Below are 19,216 nucleotides of genomic sequence, written 5' to 3'. Positions count from 1 at the left end.
ATGGAACTGGTCGAGCGATACTGCTGTCGAAGTTTAGAGATGGGTTTATAACCCTTAGAAAAAGTATTCCAACCGAGAAGAGCTGACCCCCGAAATAAGAAGTCACGTCAGGGTACATGCCATACGATGTCCCCAGAATAATGAGGCACCCCATAAACAAGCTAATCTCAAAGGACACTGAGAACATTCTGCATCGCAGCTGTGTTGGAATCCTCTCTTCGAGAGACATAAGCCCGGACTTCTTGCACGCTGAGGCCAGCTTCCACTTGTCCAGTTCCCCCGGCGCCTCGCCCAGGACTTGTCCCACTATTGTTCCCAGGCCTGCTGCTGCTACTTGCTGCGCCACTCCAGACCTTTTCTCGTAAAGCTTCAGATCCTACAACAAAAAGGCTACCAACCTCCAGCAAGACGTCCAGCGCACCGCTAGGGCCCTTGACCTGCTCATCTATGTCCCAAGACTTGAGGAGATCTGTGTACTGTGTCATATCCTTAGTGACCATGAGGCCGCCAGGTCCATTGACCGCGAATCGCTTAAAATGCTCTAGAAGTAAACTGCGGGTTCCCATGGCTATCTCTGTTAGCAACTGTCGGATATTCGAGCCACTAGGCGGCAGCGATGTTGTTGTCATGTTATGCACACGAGAGAGAAAAGTGCAAATAGACGCACAGGTCTAAAGATTTATCCGTTAGCGCGGCATATTCTAGTTATCAGGCAATAATCCAACTGACTGGTGTCTGTAGCTTCTCCAACCAAGCTGCATTGTCTCCTTCCTTGGGCCGAAAGTCATTCTTCCTTTGGCTAGCAAGAAGTTTATTAACCCAAGTCAAAGAAGCATCAATGATTTTCTGCTCAATTGTATTGACTTTCTCCTCGATTCGCATAGTTGTCAAGTTTGTCTTCTTTTCCATTTCTCGGCGAACAGTGATGCTCCCGGTTGCTAGGGGAATGAGTAATGTGTTTATGCACATTACCATCAAGTTTGCGATGCCGATTGCGTTCCGGACCGCCGGGAGGTAAGCAAAATCAGGCTCCATTTTTCCTGATTCTTGTGATGTCGCCGTCTCCAATGCGGCATCAAGACAAACCTCAATGTACCCTTCTCCCATCATAGAAAGGAGAAGAGCCAACAGAGCCAACATGTCCTTGGGGGTTTCGCTGCTTACACTGAGCTCCAAGCCCCGGCTAACTCCCTCAGCAAGCCATTTGAGCATTCGTTTGGCATGAGATATGTTAGGAATACCATCCTCTTCAGTGAGTTTGATATCAGTTCGTCTTAAGAGGTCATTGGCATCCCTCAAGCCCGCCACCTGAAGTAACATCCTTCGCTGTGTCGGTGAGTAATCTGAGGACTCAAGGCGATTGATGTACGCGTCCCGTGCAGAGGATAGAAGTTCAGTACCCGACTTCGAAAGAGATGCCATGAAGGTGGTTGCTGCCTTCTTTCTACGTGCATGGAAGGTGGTGAATTTGAAAAGCAAAGATGTATACAGCTCTTCCAATGTTTTCTTCTCCCTCTCGATATAAGAGGAACCAACAAAGTATGGCACAAATAAATCTTCCAGTTGTTGATCGAGAACCAATGCCGTCTGAGCGGAAATGGTATCGGGGTGTTCAGTCAAACCATGGGCCTTTAAATCATCGACTAGAGCGCTGATGTAACTGCGAGAGCTCTGTAGGGAGCGTAAGAAGGCGAGCGATGAGATGCTATTAGCCTTCTCAAGAACCATTTCAAGTCTCTGTTGAATTGATTGCTGGAACACGCGCTGCAAGAACTTCCCGAGGACCTGTTCGTAGTAGGGGAATGCTCGCTTTATAATAGCTGATTCCTCCTGAACTACGACCTTAACCTCGTCAATGAGTGACTGAAGACTAGGTTCCACCTTCAGAGGCTCCGAATCTGGGTCTGCAAGTTGTTCCCAAGCTTCTGGATCCCCCCCTACTTCTTCTGTGACCAACTGACTTCGATCGATAAAGAACTGGTGCTGGTTGACAAATAGAGCGATAACACTAGAGCCCCCATTGAAATCCTGTAGCACAGTTGCACAATCTTTCATACCTTCAAAGTTGGCCTTACGATAGAAGTCGTCGAACTGTTTTAGGAGATCCTTCTCTAACGTCTCCGAGAACTTCTCAATGATCTCCCTTGTATTCAGTCTGGTCAACGCTGTCTCTTCAACCCTACCCTCGTCTGCAGACCCATCCCCAGACGGGCCATTGCTCTTTCCTCCCGAGTCGTTCCAGCTTTTCGGGTCAAGCCTTTGGCTAATCCTCAGTAACTGCCGCGCTATCTGTGCGGAGCGTACTTTAGCTTCACCAGTACCGGACCTCCTCAAGTTCTCCAAAAGCGTAAGTTCTCCCCTGTTACTTACGCTATCCCAACACTCAAGAAGGAAGTGGGCATCAAGTGCTCGGCGTCTCTGTCGGTCAAGTTCTTCCAGCTTCCGGCCTGTTTCAACAGCCATATTACCAGTAGACCCGGAGAGTTCGCTCCCGGAAAGCCCAGCTCCAGCACCTGTCCCATTGAGCGACGTATCAAGTTGTTGGAAAGATTCAATGGTCTGTTTCAGCTTCCTGCCAAGTGTACTGATATTCTGTGAGTGCTGGGCCTCAGCTCGGCGGACGGCAGCTGAAAGCTCGTTCTCCTTGATCTCTAAGTCACCAGAAAGTTCACCAAGTCTCCTCTGTGCATGTTCAAGGGTCCGAATGAGTGGTTTGGGATCGAACAGTTGGTTCCCGGTGGTGGGGCCTAGCGTAGAGCGGCGGTTTAAAATGGCACTGTCGGAAAGTGCTTCGATGAATTCTTTGACTATGAAATCACGGCTCGAAAAGTCCTCAAGAGTGAAACTGGGGCCTTGAGGGAAGACAGATCGCGACGTGGGAGTTGAGGTTATGGACGCACTGTCTGGCATCTTTCCAACTAACGGCAAGACTTCGTCGGCATTGGGTCATTAAACAGCGTAGTACTGTTATACGATGCAGTCTAAGATATGTGCTTGCATCTAGAGCCGATAACTGCTGGGGGGTGTGGAAAATGGAGCTCTTGTCTTAGTTTCACTTCTAGGGAATGCAGGATAATTACCTAGTGATAGCGTACTAGTATTAATAGCATGGAGTCTAGAGAGTAAGTGCCGACTAGTTCGATTGCGTAATTGTGTTTTGTTCCGCCGTAAGTTATACCATAGTAACAGGAAAGGGCTGCTCCTGACAGGTAAATGGGTCTGTCTCTCTAAACGTACTCACTGAGATGCAGTCAGACTGTCTTGCAGAACAGGTATGACCGAGAACTCTCAAGAGGCTTGCAGACCCCATACTGTTAGTAGGCTATAACTAAGGCCACTTTGCCACTAGTACATGTGCCTAGTATGTACTGTATGTACTGTACTGTATGTACACACTATTTGTTGGTGCAGAACTGCGTACATGTATGTACATACAGTACATGCAGTCACATAACGTTCTCCTAGGTACGTATTTACATTACCTACATTCAGTATGGTCCATATTAGAGGTCCCCAAGGAAAATAAAGGAGACAGATGGCTTTAATACAAAAACATATGCTGTGATCATTGGATTGTCAGGACATATTTACATACATACTCCGTACATACCTCAAGTAGATTATGGATAGGAGTGGGGATATGGGCCAAATACACTTGTTTACTGATCTGTCCAACTAGTAAATAGGGCTCTATGGTTGCCTGGGTCTGTAATATTAGTGTAAACGTAGTCATCCACAAGGCCTTTGACGATGCTTTGCGCAAAGAGATACTTAGAAAGAGTACCTTCCTACCTGCTCACACTGACCACTTCAGACTTTCGGCACGTTTAATTGATCCAACAAACACCTGTCAATCTCATCTCAACTACTTTTCGAGCATTCGCACTCAAAACCATGGTATCACAAAGGGATAAAGAGCTGTTCAGAAATGACGTTCGTGCCCGGGGAACAAAACTTAGTGCTGCTGATCGTGAGAGCCTTTTGAAACCATACCTACCAGACCCCTCGGAGCTACCACATCGGCCACTGCAGCGGCGCAGGAAAACTTCGCCCAGAAAGACCCCTATCCGGACTTTCGTGAAGTCACAACTGCACCAGCTGACCTATACTCTCATTCACATTTTCTTTGGTATCGTCGTTCGCCTCGCCCAGAGCTACCATGCCGTCGTGGATAGGGTGTTCGCCATCGTCTATTATCATCACCGAACCCCCGAATTGATCAGGAAGGATGTCAAGAATTTGGATCGTTTGCCGGAGCACTTGAGTGTTATATTATCATTGCGGCAGGAGGAGGATTCTCTAACGGTTTTAATGGATGAAGTGGCAGAACTTGCTGCGTGGAGTGTCAGTGCCGGGATCCCTGTGTTAAGCATTTATGAGAAGAGTGGTGCGTCTGTCCTCTACAAATCGAAACAGTGCGAAATAGCTTTCCTAACGATTTATATTGCCTAGGGGTCCTTAAATCATGCATTCCCACCCTGCACCGCATCGTTACAAGCAAGCTATCTGCGTATTATGGCTCTCCTTCCCAGCAACCAACGTTGCGACTTTTTGCCCCTCATCACTCTGTTTATCAACCACAGGACAGCAGCTCAACTGAGAAAGCCAACACTGATTCTCTGACTGTGCTTCTATTGTCGGCTACCGATGGCCGGGAAACATTTGTGGACTTGACAAAGACGCTCGCGGAGATGTCCCAGAATGGAAAAATATCACCAGAAGATATCACAATGGAACTGGTCGATGCAGAGATTAGCGAGATCACGACACAGCCATCTCAGACAGCTTTACCGACCTCCATCGGGAACAAAGCAGCATCTATTCCGAACGTTTCAGTAAAACCAGAGCCTGACTTACTATTAGTATTCAGGCCCTTCTTGAAATTAGATGGTTATCCACCCTGGCATATTCGACTTACGGAGATGTATTGTACGGGTGATAAGAGCAACAGCATGACAGGATATGGGGAGGCTGTTGAATATCAGGGTTTTCTTAGGGGTCTATGGCATTATGCAGGGGCTCAAATGCGATTCGGTCGTTGAGCCTTTTCTACCTCCTGACTGTCTTTCTATTCCCATACTCACATCCTTCCAGCTGTGGAAAGGACCTAAATCGAGACTTGATATTAAGCGTCATATTGTTTCTTGATGAATGACTTTGAGATGGTGGTCCCCGAATTGTGAACTACGCCTCTAATTCCCACAGGCAATATACATTTTGGTGTAAGATTATATGCATATCACAGATTGACTAGATCCCCGTTAATAGGTAACGTCTTCTTCGGTGTTTATATAATTTGGTTCTAGTTAAAACGTTTGAGCGACTATGCTGTTGGGTAGGTTATTTTTTCCCATGTAATGCGTCCCTTACTCAGCTTACGTACATAACGTACTTGTGCCTCTACATATTGTTCCCAGCATTTAGATGAGATTCGCAAGCCCAGGCAGCGTTGTTTTGCCTTAGAAGTCAAGATTTTCTTTCGGCTTATTCCGTAATGGTTTACAATACTAGCTTTGGCCTTGTTTGCTGACTTAGTCTATGCAATGTTTTGGTAGATGCGCCTTTAAATGAGACATTCGTGGCTCTGTAATTCGTATGCTGGAGAATGTTCTAGTAATGTGGGCATTTTACATGTATGTACGGCATATTTAGGACAATCCACATATATCTCTATTAACTCTGATATTAGCCGCCGTAGGGGGCCTGGGTTATATACCATTCCGAACTGGTTGCTCCAAGTGGAGTACCTCGGAATATTGGTGCTGTGAATAACAAACGCGTGCCTTAATCAATTGCTTAATACGAGCAAGATACCGAGTTCTGCCTGCCATGTCAATTTGTCTCGCTGTCAGGCTGATTAGATCATCCGCTTATAAGCTGAGAGTCACGGGTCAACTTTGAGGTCTTGATAGAGTGAACCCTGAGCTCACGACTATTATCTCCCAAATGTAACCTGATGGTCGCGTGCTGCTTGTTTCTGTTGGGTTATATGATGGACTTGCCAGTGTGATAAATGATCACGTACACAGTCCAAACATCGAACCACTTCTATCCCTGTTTCTGTTACTCCTTCCACCGCACAGCACGAGCATATCTTCCTCGGCTGTCCGAAATGTGACTTATTCTTGCTTGTGTCGTCCTGTAACCGGCTCGAAGCATCTTTGAGCAGTTGGCTCTCCGCGAGAAGATATATGGAGCCACTGCAATGAATAGCATCGCACTGGCGGAGACAAATATAGCAGCTACGCTCGCCGCACAAATCACAGTCGACATATGCATCAAGTACTTCCTTGGTAGTTGGCCTTCTGTGGCATATGTGGCACGGTCGTAAACATGAAGCAGAGGCGCAAGTATTATGCTGCGAATGAGGACTCGGAACAAGGGTTCTAGGAGATACAGGAGGGGACGGTACATTGGAGGTTCCGGAGGTACGAATATTTGGTGATATTATCTTCACCTGCGCTATGCTCGACTCTGGCGGCTGCGTGAGGCTATTCGACCAGGCCTCTGTACTTTGTGGGTGGATATATGACTGTTGAAGAACTCGTCGTTTTCGAGGAATGCATCGCTGGGGAGCGGAGAATTCTCCGTTATCACCGACCAGCTCTGGACAGTCTAAACAAAACGGGGCGTTTGTTGTACGAGGTGTTGTCGGAATAAATTTGGTGCTGTAAGACATATCCTTCAGATTAGTTAATTTCCCAGTCTATTAGCTCAAATCAAACCCTCATTGTTGTATTCGTTCCCTTTTTTATTTGTTTAGCGGTGCCCCGGGTGCAATTGTCTTACTTACGTATTAGGTATAATAACAGCGTCGGACAGGGCCAAGTCCCTTTTTCGCTTCTTCAGTTGTGAATTTAGAATAGGCATGTTGTCCTGCTCAGGCATGATACCTGGCATGGTGGAATGAGGAGCTGTTGTCGGGAAGTACATGGATAAGTTCATCGGTGAAAATGTCTAGGTAAAAGGCTAGGTTTGCCCGTCTTGTCGCTTCCCCAGGTGTATTGGGCAAAGAGAGAAAAATCGGATAAATGGAATGGAATAAATTCGTTGCCTTTTTTCGGTCGACGTACGCGGAGCGCTAACCAGCCATAAGTGATGTAGAACTAGGAGAGGTGAAGATAATATATAATGTTAACACGCTTCCGAGGCTTAATCTTGGCGTTAGGTATAAGTAAAAGATCCACTGTGTTTCAGCTCTAGTACTATGTACCTTGGTAATAAAGTAGGGTAGCAGTTTATTACACAGATATCTCTAGCTGCACTACGAGTTCTATATAGCACTATGTACATACTCTGGAGTACATTGTATGTACCCATGGATACCCACTTCTACACAGTACAGAGTAGTAGTAGATACGTAAGCTACCTGCGTACAGCACATAGTACGGGAGGTACAAAGTTTTGGTACAGAGAATACTTACAAGAAGTCCAGTAGATATAGACTCACTGCATGTCTTTTTTATAGTGCAAGGGTAAAAGTTCCAATCGAATTACTTGGCAGCAATGGATCATTCAGTGACTTATTATGTACCTACTCTCACACCGTTAGCCTCCATACGGAGTATTTAGTTCCATACTAAAGTACTCCATTGCTTCATACTCTGTACAGTCTTAAAACTCAGAATACCCACCACACCCATTTAAGTACACCCATGTGGGTCCTACTAGTATGTTCTGGATGAAGTACCTCTCAAGTTAGTCTAGTTACTACTCCCTACCAGTTATCTTACCTTGTGCTTGGCTTCTTCAACGAATCCCTGAGTTGAGAGCCGCCCCTGTTATCCATCAGCCCTTTCTTGAATTCCACCCCTAGGAGTGTTCATATGGTCAACATTGCCGAGCGCATGACTATTTGTCGTCTTCCGCAATCAACGTCATTTGCCATTCCAAGAGATAACCCCCGTAACGCAGAAGTGGCTTTCTGACTTGCCTTACCTTGTCTCTACAATCTAAGCGACACTGTTGGGATCATCGACTTAGGAGAGCTGTGGCATCTTCGCGATGGAGAACGATATTTCTGAGCTAGTTGAGAGGTTAGGGAGCGACGAAGATGCGGTACGAAAAATGGCAGTCTTCAAACTTCAAAGTAGCATTGGTGACCCATCGTTTGCCGATATCTTTATTGCAGAAGGAGGCCTAACTCGACTGCGCTATTTGAGCTTACATGCCAGTGGAAACACACTGGCCTATAGCCTTACAAGCCTTGCCAGACTATTAGAGGTGGACAAAGGATGGGAGTTCGTCGATCAGGAAGTGGTTGAAAGAGTATGTCGTGGGATTGGCGCGCATTAATCAATGCTCTGTATCAGTCAGTATCCATGCTGATAAATGACCCTGCCCCTTTTAGATTGTCGAACTTATAGTAACGCATCCTTTGGTCAACATTTTACGTGGTGCAATGTCTATCCTGGTTTCCATTGTATCGCACCCTCATACAGGTGGTCGCTTGTCGCAGAATGGGACTTTTGGTTTTCGTGCTTTGAAACCCGCGATCGCTATCTATCCGCAGTTTTTGGAAATGCTTGTTAGCAGGCTCTCATCGGCTGATCATGCGCTTTGCGCCAATGCGCTTCAACTTATAAATTCTCTTATGCGCGACTCAATCACGAACGATTCCGAATTAGAATGGCCCAAGTTCATCCAAAAACTACAGGATCTGGGTGTGATTCGAGCAGTTTATGCCCTGATGCAAAGTAGCGCATTACAGGATCATGCGCATCCTTTGATTGAATTCCAATCCTTAACCAAGGTTCTTCTAAGGAAATGGAGAGACATCGCACTAGATTTGGAAAAGCCAGAACATAGACGAGCACTTAAAGGTATACACTTGGCCAGTAACAGTGAACGGGAACTAGAGAAGGGGGGCGAGAGTGGCAATGAGGCGCGACGTTCAAAAAGGCACAATCCAGAAAAATGGCGCCGACTGGGGTTCGAGTCGGAGAGCCCTATCGTGCAATTTGAAGCCATGGGTTTCCTGGGAATGATGGATCTGGCAGATTATATCAGAAACTACCAAGATGAATTCCAGAAATTGCTTTTAGAGCAGTCAACGAAGCCGGCGCAGAAGCGGTGTCCCATAGCGCGTGCTTCTTTGTCTGTCACACAGATCCTCTACGAGCATTTTGAAGTTGATAAGTCGGAGATGGAGGATGCGAAAAGCTACCTGATATTAGAGTCTCGCGCTAACCTTGACAAAATATTTAAACCCTTGCTGTTACATTGGACCCGTTTACATGTCGCAGGTCTACATGCCTTTTTCCGACTATGGAAGGTCACTGGCGCGGAAGTGGAAGATTACGAGAAAATCGTGGAACTTGTTCGTATCCTTGTCGAATCAGTTGTTGGGGGAGCACCACGAACAAGAGATGTACAAGATGTGGAGGACGACCTGGCAGAATTCGAATATTCTCGGCTTCGCGAACTACAGATGGAACTCCTGGAGCTTACATACGAGGATGTTTGGGGGCAGCATTTGCGACAAGTACGCGAAGAGCTACACCATGAAGCCTTGCAGTTTGTCAAGGAACAGAGAATTAGATGTCTGCTACAAGGTGCTTGGTTTCCTAATGACGGCAGTCCCACGGCGGACATGGTGGCTTCGGGGGATCCCAGCTGGAAATTTGTTCAGCTCTCACATAACCGAAGGATTTTACATTTTGGACATTTCAACAGCGTAAAAACGAAGTGCCCAGAGCTTGATGCACTTCCAGAGAAGCGTAAGAATGCTTCCTTTTCATCAGTTCCCCAACGTCATTACTGTGCTAATCATCTGTCACTCTACCAGTCGATCTCTCAATTGTATCTTCGGTAGTTTCGAATGTTTCAGCAACCTCCGATGACTCCTCGTCGTCGACGGTCAAGAGCGTGTCGCATCATGTCTCTGCTACTAAGATCACTATTCATGGCCATCCTCAGTCTGGCTCGTCCACAGATGACTCAAGAAAGATCGAAGGTCATGCACGCTCTGCCAGTAAAGCAACTCACAGGGAAGCAGTTCTATTGACTCTGCGGCCACAATCACCAAGCATCGCATCTGAGTGGCTTGACGGGTTACTTATGCTTCTAAACCAACAGCCTATCACAGCAGAGACAAGCAAATTGGTAAATTTGGTCAGCGACTATGGACTTAAGATCCGTTTATTGAATGTTAGGTTCGATGATGGAGTATTCGCGGGTGAACCTCCAAATATTCCCTCACGGGAAGACCTAGATAATGATTATTATTATGATGTTTTTGGGGGGGCTTAGGGTGCTTGTCATGTTTTCTTGTCATTTATTACCAATGAAACTATAGTAGCGAGTCACGTCAAAAACAGTTGAACGCTTGTCCATGTGTTGTCATCAACTAGCTACTTAGCCTGACTTTGATATTGATCAATATATATGTACATGCACTTCTTGGCCTCTTGAGACGAAGTACGGTACCGTACATAACCTACATTATAATACCGTTCGGTGAAACATAAGGAACAAGAACATCCTTTCTTCAATCTTTCAGCTCATCGATAACGTTGAAAGGCTTGCTCTTTGGCTTTATTGAAGGGACAGGCATAACCGACTCGTTTGATGTCTTTCCAAGGAATTCTCTTACAATGATTTCTGCATATGTCCATATCTCCCAATGATGGCTAATCGCCCCAACAAACGTCAGCGGAGATTGGCCATCCATCCGTCAGATCAGGACGCTGAGCTTGGCACAGAGAATAACCAGACGAGACCTACTCACACGCCTTCTAGAAGGGCCAAAGCTGATCCTGTAACCCTTTCAACTAAACCTTCACAACTCGAAGCGAAACATATCCCGTCGGGCCCAAATCGAGCTTACTCCAGTCTCCGAGTCTACCGCTCCTCTCCGCCCTCCGACAAGGAGACGCGCACGGCATCCTCCCTCCAGAAATTCTTTGAACCTGCAAGTAGCGAACAAAGATGGTCCTCTCGGAGATTCGAGGCGACGTGTCTTCCCACAAAGGAAGCAATAAAAGGGGTGAATGGTAGCGAGGACGACAACAACAATGACGATATAATAGATGATGATTATGATTCCTACGATGAATTATTTACTCAACATCTCGCGAACGAAGAGGTAGCGCGAGATATCAGCAACGACCAAACGCCTTCACGAGTGCAGTCACCCAAAAGAAGCACAAGTGTTGCGCGTAAATCTACGAACACACGCAAACGCTTCGTCCTACCAATGGTCTCTAATCAAGAAAATAACAGCTCACCATCAATCACCCCTCAGGCCCATAAGCTGCCTTGGGCGCAGCAGTACTCCCCTACAAATCTAGACGAGTTGGCGGTCCACAAGAGAAAGGTGTCAGATGTGCAAAGTTGGCTTCGCAACGCCTTTGCTAGAACTGGAGAACGTGTAAGTTTCTCCTTTCTGTCATTTATGTACTTCCGACCTAAAGTTTTATTTGCGGCGATGTTGGATTTCATGTCTTGACGGCAACAGAAACTACTTATCCTTCGAGGTCCTGCGGGGAGCGGGAAAACGACCACAATAAACATACTGTCTCGGACGCTAGGGTTTGATATACTCGAGTGGAAGAACCCCCCAGTTTCAGAGTTCGCTACAAAAGCATATGTATCGGTTGCTACTCAATTTGAAGATTTCCTAGGCCGCGGTGATCAGTTTAGAAAGCTTGATTTAGACGGGCCTACTGACCTTCCACAAGACTCTGATCTCTATGCTCAGCAGCGTGTCATTTTGGTTGAAGAGTTTCCAACTCTCTTGCATCGAGGCTCTTCTGGTTTGGCTGCATTCAGGCTATCTTTGCAGCGGTATCTTGCTATGGAAGCTACATTACCCTCTTATGGACTTAATCGGAATGGGATCAATGCCCAAGCCAGCTCTCCTGTTGTGATAATCGTTTCAGAAACTCATCTCACATCAGGTTTCTCGTCAGAAAGTTTAACAGTCCACCGGCTACTCGGACCGGAACTTTTCAACCACCCCGGTACAACCATCGTTGATTTCAATAGTATTGCCCCAAGTTTCATGTACAAAGCCCTGAAATTGATTTTGGAAAAGGAAGCCCGCCATTCCAAGCGCAATAAGGATCCAGGCCCTGCCATATTGCAAAGCATCTCTAGATCAGGGGATATTCGAAGTGCAGTTGCCTCCCTAGAATTTCTGTGTCTTGATGTTGGGCGTTGGGGAACCCCTGCTATAAGGGGAAAGAAGCCATGTCGCAACAACGTAATCCTTACACCCACGGAGAAGGAGACACTGAAGCTAGTAACCCAAAGGGAGACTAGCCTAGGAATATTTCACGCTGTCGGGAAGATTGTATACAACAAGCGAGACGATACGGGTGTTGCAACCGAAGGTTCTATACTACCATCGCCTCCAGAGCATATGCGGCACCATGACAGACCGAAAGTCTCACAGGTCCCTGTTAATGAGCTCGTGGAAGAGACAGGGACTGATACACAAACTTTCATCAGTGCCCTGCATGAAAATTACGTGCCATCTTGCGATGGCCCATCGTTTGTGGATTGTGTTGATGCATGTATAGTCGCTTTATCAGACAGTGATATGTTATGTGCCGATCATAAAGGGCTGTATGGGAGTCGTACGAATAGAAGCAGTGCTGGCGTCGATGTAATGCTGCAGGAAGATATAAGTTATCAAGTTGCTGCTCGTGGTTTACTGTTTGCTCTCCCTCACCCTGTGAAAAGACGTATAGCGACATCAACTCGAGCAGATCGATCGAGCGATGCCCATAAAATGCTCTTTCCAAGCACGTTGCGGCTGATGCAGGAAGCAGAGGAGATTGGGGGCCTTACGAATGTTTGGGTGAAAAAGCTGCTGAATTCATTTCGCAGGACATCGTCAGACCTGGATCCTGGCTTATCCGCGTCGTTGACAAGATACAAGCCAGATTGTGTAGAAGATTACGGCAATGATCAAGCGGGAATCGTGACCATGATACCCCGAGAAGATCTCGTGCTGTACCACCTACCATATCTCACAAAGATCCATCGCGGTGAGGTCGAGATCGCCCAGCTTCGAAGGATTACTGGATTTCATGGAGCCGGGTGCCCACACAGTTGCCAGGGAAATAACCCTAATGGAAGCAGCCTATGTTTGGCTTCTGCTGGTCACGATATTTCTCAAAGGCTACACTCAACAAATCTCAAAAGCAGCACTTTTGGGTCCCAGCTGCCGGTTAACTACGAGCAAGAGAAGAAGCTTATCTTGAGCGATGATGATATTGTTGACGATTTGTGACATCTCTCATCACAGGCACCAGCTGATCCTGTGTTCTAGTTTAATCCAGGCATCAAGCCAAACCTTACACTAGTATGTCTCATGGTATTTGGTTGCGGTGAACATTAAAGAAAGATTGCCCGATAAGATAAGATCATGCCGGAAGCCTCGCGATCGTATCCGTACGGAGTACTTATCTGTAGTGATGTTGTTACTGACAAGGGTAAATGCATGACTAATCAGTCTCATATAACGTAATTGATAACCGAGCTGCGCAAACAATCGAGCTGCGCAGTCGGTCGCGTATCGGTTCCCTTGTATCGCATATTCATGATCACAATATATTATCCGGATAATCAAAAATTTCTGTACTCTCTGAACTTATCTACTTACTACTTTAATATATATTAGACTATATATGAAATTTAAGATAGATAGAATATATTTTTGTTGAGATATTGGTGTTTAAAAATGTACATTTTGTATGAGATACTGAGGTGGCCGAGCCGCTTACCGGTTACGTTAACTAACTTTAGGGACGGTATCTATAACTAGTTAGTCAACACCGAAGGAGCTAACTAACTAGTAGTTGAACAGTGATTCCCATCAGACCAATTGACTCAGTTGGCTGTGATCATCTGTTCCTTCAAACAGTGTTTCATGTGTTCTTTAACTCAACCCCAGAGACTTGTCAACTTTACAATTACGCCAAGCAAAACTCGTCCATCTACTTCTGCAACCTAAGGCCTGCCTTTCTATGAGGTTCATATAGTCGTTCTCATCGAGAAAAAATGCTCAAACAAAATGCCGGACCCTTAAAGAATCGAGGCGTGGATCGCTCAGTGGTCACGAACGGTCGTTCGCGACAGGCTGATGATCATCTGATTGAGCACGATGGACCCAAGGAGCCATATGCGAGCTTAGGTAGCATAACCACTACTGCGGCTTATACTGCCCTTCCCGGCTGGACAACTATAGCTTTCATGATCTCGCTGATTTTCGGTGGTTGTTGTGCCAATGTAGGTGGGCAGTAAATGATAATCTGCCTCTCTTTCTGACAGTTGGAGTACAGGTCTTTGCCCTGGAAGCCATTATTAAGTAAGTCGCATGTGCAAATGAAGTACCAGAAGCGATAACTGATGTCGCGACACAGGGAGCAATCGAGCTCAGGTAATTCTCATTCCTCCCTTCGGTTCCAAATACGGTTGTTTTTCTTTCTCCTCTAATATTCGCATCGCAAGGACCCCTCATAACATTTGCACAATTTATCCTGACTGCATTGTTAACGTCTCCAAGCTTTCTGTCTCTGTCGGCGGGCCCTGAGTCCCTGTTTCTCAGTCGACGTGCAATTCCTCTGAGATCATGGCTGGTGTACACAACTTTCTTTGTGGCCGTCAACCTTCTAAACAACTGGGCCTTTGCGTACAAAATCTCTGTCCCACTACACATTATCTTGAGATCCGGGGGGCCCGTGGCGTCCATGCTCGTTGGGTATGCATTCAATGCTAAGAGATACTCACACGGCCAAATCCTCGCGGTAGCTATGCTTACTATAGGTGTCATCGCTGCAGCGTTGGCTGATGCTCGTATGAAAGGTCAATCCACAAGCGTTGGGTATCACCAAAATGATTCCACTATGGCTAGTACAATGATTGGGTTCGGTATCCTTGCCCTAGCAATGGTACTGTCGGCTTTCCAAGGAGTTTACGCGGATCGACTATATGAGTCTTACGGCAGAAACCATTGGAAGGAGGCCCTCTTTTATTCGCACACACTTTCTCTGCCCCTCTTCCTACCAACCTACTCGCACCTTTTGGCCCAATGGCGGGCGTTGTTGTCTTCGCCTTCGTTGCTCTCTATAGTTTCTGCTATCACTGCAAAAAAAGGGTCTGTCTCAAGCTCTCCCCTACTACTCGACACCGACTTAGCTACTACCTCAAGAACGGCGTTTGTGAAACCAGCGCCCATGCCAATCATCAGCACTATCATTCATCTGCTAGCAGAGCTTGAGCGTTTCAAGTCTTCCCAGTTCATTCTAGCTTGTATACCAATACAGGTATTCTATCTTCTAATGAACGCCCTAACACAATATCTGTGTATCCGTGGGGTTCATCTTCTTTCGGCGAAATCATCCTCACTAACCGTAACTATTGTGCTCAACGTTCGAAAACTCATCTCGCTGTTACTATCCATCTACCTGTTCGGAAATGATCTTGGGCCAGGTGTGCTTATGGGCGCCCTTTTCGTGTTCGTGGGGGGTGCTTTATATGGTTTCGAGGGTGCACGGTTGAGGAAGGCACCTAAACTATCTAACAAGAAAGACTGACATAGTTGCGTGGCTTCGATATGTCAGAGCTAAACTTTGCACGTTTTCCTTCGAGAACATTATAGACCTCTGTGTCTGTGGCTGCGATTCGCCGTTAGGCCTATTGCATACAGCTAATTCCATACATGCTTCGCGGATGTCACTTAAGACGAGACCCCGAATGTACAGCATTCGCCATATACAGAAGAGCAAATAAAAGTCCGTTGACATTGATGTCCGAAGATTTGAGTCCAGTTCGACTTGACTTTGATACAAGTTCAATCAATATTCTAATAAGATTTCTAGCAGAAATACAAGATGTACAGTTGCAGCTAGCGCTACAGAAGGGCTTCGACGTATTGTCCTCTATTGTACAAAAATCACCGATGGATTAATAGTCACCCACCAAATGTGAATTTTGAACAGACTACAGGACCTCGCCCACGATTTTTGCGGCCTCCTTGTAGGTTTCTAGAAGTCTTTCACACTTCTCCCTCTCCGCCTTGATTCCGTCATCCTCGTAAAGAAGTTCTCCGAAGAGATCTTCCTTGTAAAGTTCGCTGACAAGCCTATTTTGCACAACATCTTTACTATGATTGACAAGAAGGTGCATAATGGCCTTGGGAACCTGGTCAGCAATAGTTTCCCTAACAATATCGAAGTAGGAAGATATCAAGCGGCGAATCAACTCTGTCTCCAACAGCTCACGATCAGAAAGAGTTGGTTCAGTATTTTCCTGTGCATTGTATGAGCTTCTAGCATAACAAAAACAAAGCTCGAACTAATCACGACTTACAAGAGAGTTAACCTCGCCAATATACTCCGGAACAGGTACATAGTCATCAGGCGGCATCACTGGAGAGCGCACCTCCGTCCTCCGAATACTTTGACTGGTGCTGATATCGTTGGCGTGGTTGGAAGGTCTGTTTTGGCTCGAAGGTTGAGGAGGAAGTGAGGGAGATGGCTGGGCGCCATCTTTGCCAAAGAAATAATTCAAAAATGAATCGCGTGTGGTGTTTGTGGCACCAAACATGGCATGTGGACTTTGATTTGCACCATTCAAAGTTGCCGCAATACCGCTTTCTTGGGGCTTGCCAATATGCGGGGACATGGTTCTTGTGCCTTTTGCAGACTGACTCCTGATAGGGATGGTCTGAGCCTTTTGCTCTAGTGCTTGCTCCTCCTCATCCTCAGGAGAGAGACTTGTGCTTCCATTGATGCCTCCGAGTTCCCTCTGTCGTCGCTTCTCACGCTTCCTTCTATCCTCTGCTAATGCCGACTTCCGTTCTTGCTCCTGTTTATTCTGAATGACGGAAGACATCGCGGCCGCCGCACCGAGAAAATTCGGATGATTTGTGTTTATATAGGCTCTTTGTATGGAAATCAGTGACTCCACATATGCTGAACAGGGCCCCAAGCGCTCACGAAGGAGGTCAGATACTACCTCGATAAGCTTTGCTTGTAGGCGTGGAAAGCGTAGGAGTTCTTGTGATCCACAAGTATGGCAGATTTTTATAAGTTCTTCGTACACGAGCTCTACACACCTCTGACTAGGAGCTTCCAGCATTTTAATCTGAGGTTTCACGAGCAAATCGAACGCAAGTTCAGGGACAAAGAGACTTGGACGAGGGCCAGTTGAGTTTCGAATTGCTGTCCTGATATCTGAAACTGTCAGGTTGTGCGTAGGGTCAATTGTTTCAAGAGAATTGCCGAAAACGGAGTTGAATATATAATAGATTCTGGCCCCTCCGCAGAGTTCCTTGGTCGAGATTTCAGATGAAGTTCCGTCAATGGAAGATATAAAAGAGGATGCAAAACGTGTCATTAGTTGCAGGATCAATGAGCCACGATGTTCCTTGCCACTGAATTGTTTATTGCCATAGCTAGCAAGCTCCTGTTGTGTTTGTCCCATGAGTGTATTTAAGCGGGCTTTGATATCAGGGAGTCGATCTCTAATGTGAGACATCAAAGTCGTGTTCAGTGTTTTTGCCAAAAACTGTGTTCCACAACGATTCGCCATATTACGGTAGGCAGGGTGATGCCGGAAGAAATCTACTTCTGCCTGTAAAGCATCAGATAAGGATTTCCCTGATTGAATGTCTTGTTGGGATCTGTTGACAACGCCAATGAACCCCAGCTTCAGAGGATAGACGCGCCCAGAAAGAATATCCATAGCATTGGTGCCATGATCCATAAGGTCCAACTTTGTCAAAACGCCGATTGTTCTGCGCCCCATAGGATCTACCTGGCGAGCAAGCTTCAGGGCTTCAGAGTTCACCAAGTCGACATTCGCCGGGGATACCGCCAGGACAAGGCTGTTTGGCTTTGCTATGTATTCCAAAATCAGCGCTCGAGTTTGCTTCTCTATGTCAGATGGTTGGTCGCCAATGGGCACTTTGGTTAACCCTGGTAGGTCAACCATGGTGAGATTAAGAACATGAGGCGAAAATATCTTGAGATTGATGGGTTGCCTATTGATTCCCTTATTGCTTCCGGCTATTCTGGCGGTCTCGGCTTCAATTTCTTGTTTCACAAGAGCGAAGTCCTCGAATTTCCGACCAGGGAGGTGGTGAAATTCCGCCCACTCATGCTGTCCAGCTACACTAGCAGCAGTGTGAGGCACATGAACCTCATCAGTGTCAGGTTTGTCATGGCGTTCGCTGGGTATGTTTATAAGTTGCAGTATTAAGGGGCGTCTCGTAACTATGCCGCTTCCTCTCGGCAAGAAATCTCTACCGACAATGTTCTCAAGCACGGACGACTTCCCGGATGACTGAGAACCTACCACAACCTTTAAAAGAAATTCAGTACTTGCTATCAGTCTAGATTGTAAGCCAAAGGGAACTTACTATTTGCGGCAAGTCAAGAGAATCATTCCCAATCGTATTGAAAACAAGGTCTTGCAACTTGTTGACGGTTACAAGCAAGTCTTCGCTAAGGGACGCCATCTCTGTTTCTACTTTCCCCCTCTGGTTGCCTTTTGTCCTTCTGTTTCTCTTGGCTTCTTCAATTTCTCCCCTCCTGTTATTCTTCAGAGGAGTTTAATTGAGTATACCTTTCTGTTGTCTGATAGTGACAAGTTGTCTCACGAAAGTTGACAGAGAGATTGTACGCCAAGTACACCTTCAGAAATGCCAATTAGCACTAACAAAGGGAAAGCCACAGTTATTTGTCTTGGCCGCAGGAGTTTGCTGCGATTTGCTTGCTCCAGTGTTGTCGTGGGTAGCTGGTCCTAGGATACACCACAAAGTGGAGCTCGCCCTTTCCTTCTTTCCTATGCTTTTGCGGACAAGATATGGACACAAGTTACACTTCCAGTCATGTGACACCCGGTAATTCGGTTTGGCAGTAAACATTGTATGTGTGTCACGTGATTTGATACATATTGGTACCTGTACCGTAATATTTTAGCGTCGAGGTGGAAGACAAAGGAATTACAAGTCCTCGGCTGATTTACTGAGTTACCCCAGGAACACCTCCTTGGGGACCTTTACTCCTGCGAAATCACTCATTGGCATTCCTATTCGAGACAGTGACAAACACCCACACTATACTTATCACCTAGCCTCAGTACTTGTCCCTTCCGTGGCTGGGCATACAGCTCCAGAAGACTTAGAAATCAGTGTAAAAGACTTGGTTACAAAAAATTGAATTAAATAGACTACTAACTACTAATTTAGAGGATAATGAAG

At 46.2% G+C, this 19,216-nt stretch overlaps 6 protein-coding genes across 6 annotated transcripts; 3 read left to right on the top strand and 3 right to left on the bottom strand.

Moving 5' to 3' along the window:
* Positions 1–20: 20 nt before the first annotated feature.
* Positions 21–3,265, bottom strand: BDV37DRAFT_265208 (exocyst subunit SEC10). Its single transcript, XM_032083756.1, has 2 exons — positions 730–3,265; positions 21–671 (listed from the first exon to the last, which is right to left on the bottom strand). Exons 1-2 carry the CDS (start codon positions 2,908–2,910, stop codon positions 168–170), a joined length of 2,685 nt encoding a protein of 894 aa, XP_031934950.1. The 5' UTR covers positions 2,911–3,265; the 3' UTR covers positions 21–167.
* Positions 3,266–3,644: 379 nt separating this feature from the next.
* On the top strand, positions 3,645–5,305 carry BDV37DRAFT_50643 (ditrans,polycis-polyprenyl diphosphate synthase). Its single transcript, XM_032090789.1, has 2 exons — positions 3,645–4,387; positions 4,453–5,305. Exons 1-2 carry the CDS (start codon positions 3,895–3,897, stop codon positions 5,040–5,042), a joined length of 1,083 nt encoding a protein of 360 aa, XP_031934949.1. The 5' UTR covers positions 3,645–3,894; the 3' UTR covers positions 5,043–5,305.
* Positions 5,306–5,935: 630 nt separating this feature from the next.
* On the bottom strand, positions 5,936–7,384 carry BDV37DRAFT_276770 (uncharacterized protein; the record flags this gene model as incomplete). Its single annotated transcript, XM_032085627.1, has 5 exons — positions 5,936–5,977; positions 6,026–6,474; positions 6,514–6,668; positions 6,794–6,914; positions 7,378–7,384. The coding sequence occupies 5 exons, from the start codon at positions 7,382–7,384 to the stop codon at positions 5,936–5,938; spliced, it is 774 nt and encodes a 257-aa protein (XP_031934948.1).
* A 382-nt stretch (positions 7,385–7,766) lies between these two features.
* On the top strand, positions 7,767–10,438 carry BDV37DRAFT_50599 (ELMO/CED-12 family protein). Its single transcript, XM_032090788.1, has 3 exons — positions 7,767–8,268; positions 8,351–9,719; positions 9,788–10,438. The coding sequence occupies exons 1-3, from the start codon at positions 8,005–8,007 to the stop codon at positions 10,249–10,251; spliced, it is 2,097 nt and encodes a 698-aa protein (XP_031934947.1). The 5' UTR covers positions 7,767–8,004; the 3' UTR covers positions 10,252–10,438.
* A 189-nt stretch (positions 10,439–10,627) lies between these two features.
* On the top strand, positions 10,628–15,545 carry BDV37DRAFT_276768 (putative cell cycle checkpoint protein Rad17; the record flags this gene model as incomplete). The annotated part of the gene is made up of 7 exons (XM_032085626.1): positions 10,628–10,932; positions 10,999–11,371; positions 11,459–13,236; positions 13,756–13,760; positions 14,048–14,238; positions 14,281–14,321; positions 14,579–15,545. The coding sequence occupies 7 exons, from the start codon at positions 10,628–10,630 to the stop codon at positions 15,543–15,545; spliced, it is 3,660 nt and encodes a 1,219-aa protein (XP_031934946.1).
* Positions 15,546–15,822: 277 nt separating this feature from the next.
* On the bottom strand, positions 15,823–18,635 carry BDV37DRAFT_50583 (dynamin-related GTPase DNM1). The gene is made up of 3 exons (XM_032090787.1): positions 18,374–18,635; positions 16,321–18,315; positions 15,823–16,260 (listed from the first exon to the last, which is right to left on the bottom strand). The coding sequence occupies exons 1-3, from the start codon at positions 18,470–18,472 to the stop codon at positions 15,952–15,954; spliced, it is 2,403 nt and encodes an 800-aa protein (XP_031934945.1). The 5' UTR covers positions 18,473–18,635; the 3' UTR covers positions 15,823–15,951.
* Positions 18,636–19,216: the final 581 nt, after the last annotated feature.

This window comes from Aspergillus pseudonomiae, assembly GCF_009193645.1.
Source record: "Aspergillus pseudonomiae strain CBS 119388 unplaced genomic scaffold BDV37scaffold_148, whole genome shotgun sequence".
Lineage (NCBI taxonomy): Eukaryota > Fungi > Ascomycota > Eurotiomycetes > Eurotiales > Aspergillaceae > Aspergillus > Aspergillus pseudonomiae.
This window is presented reverse-complemented; position numbering and strand designations above follow the sequence as displayed.

Coding starts and splice junctions, on each gene's coding strand:
- BDV37DRAFT_50643 (XM_032090789.1), top strand. CDS start 3,895: ATGGTATCACAAAGGGATAAAGAGCTGTTCAGAAATGACGTTCGTGCC. Junction 4,388..4,452: donor AAGCATTTATGAGAAGAGTG/GTGCGTCTGTCC, acceptor TATATTGCCTAG/GGGTCCTTAAATCATGCATT.
- BDV37DRAFT_265208 (XM_032083756.1), bottom strand. CDS start 2,910: ATGCCAGACAGTGCGTCCATAACCTCAACTCCCACGTCGCGATCTGTC. Junction 672..729: donor TGGAGAAGCTACAGACACCA/GTCAGTTGGATT, acceptor ATAAATCTTTAG/ACCTGTGCGTCTATTTGCAC.
- BDV37DRAFT_50583 (XM_032090787.1), bottom strand. CDS start 18,472: ATGGCGTCCCTTAGCGAAGACTTGCTTGTAACCGTCAACAAGTTGCAA. Junction 18,316..18,373: donor CTCTTGACTTGCCGCAAATA/GTAAGTTCCCTT, acceptor TTTCTTTTAAAG/GTTGTGGTAGGTTCTCAGTC. Junction 16,261..16,320: donor TTGGCGAGGTTAACTCTCTT/GTAAGTCGTGAT, acceptor TACAATGCACAG/GAAAATACTGAACCAACTCT.
- BDV37DRAFT_50599 (XM_032090788.1), top strand. CDS start 8,005: ATGGAGAACGATATTTCTGAGCTAGTTGAGAGGTTAGGGAGCGACGAA. Junction 8,269..8,350: donor ATCAGGAAGTGGTTGAAAGA/GTATGTCGTGGG, acceptor TGCCCCTTTTAG/ATTGTCGAACTTATAGTAAC. Junction 9,720..9,787: donor TGATGCACTTCCAGAGAAGC/GTAAGAATGCTT, acceptor TCACTCTACCAG/TCGATCTCTCAATTGTATCT.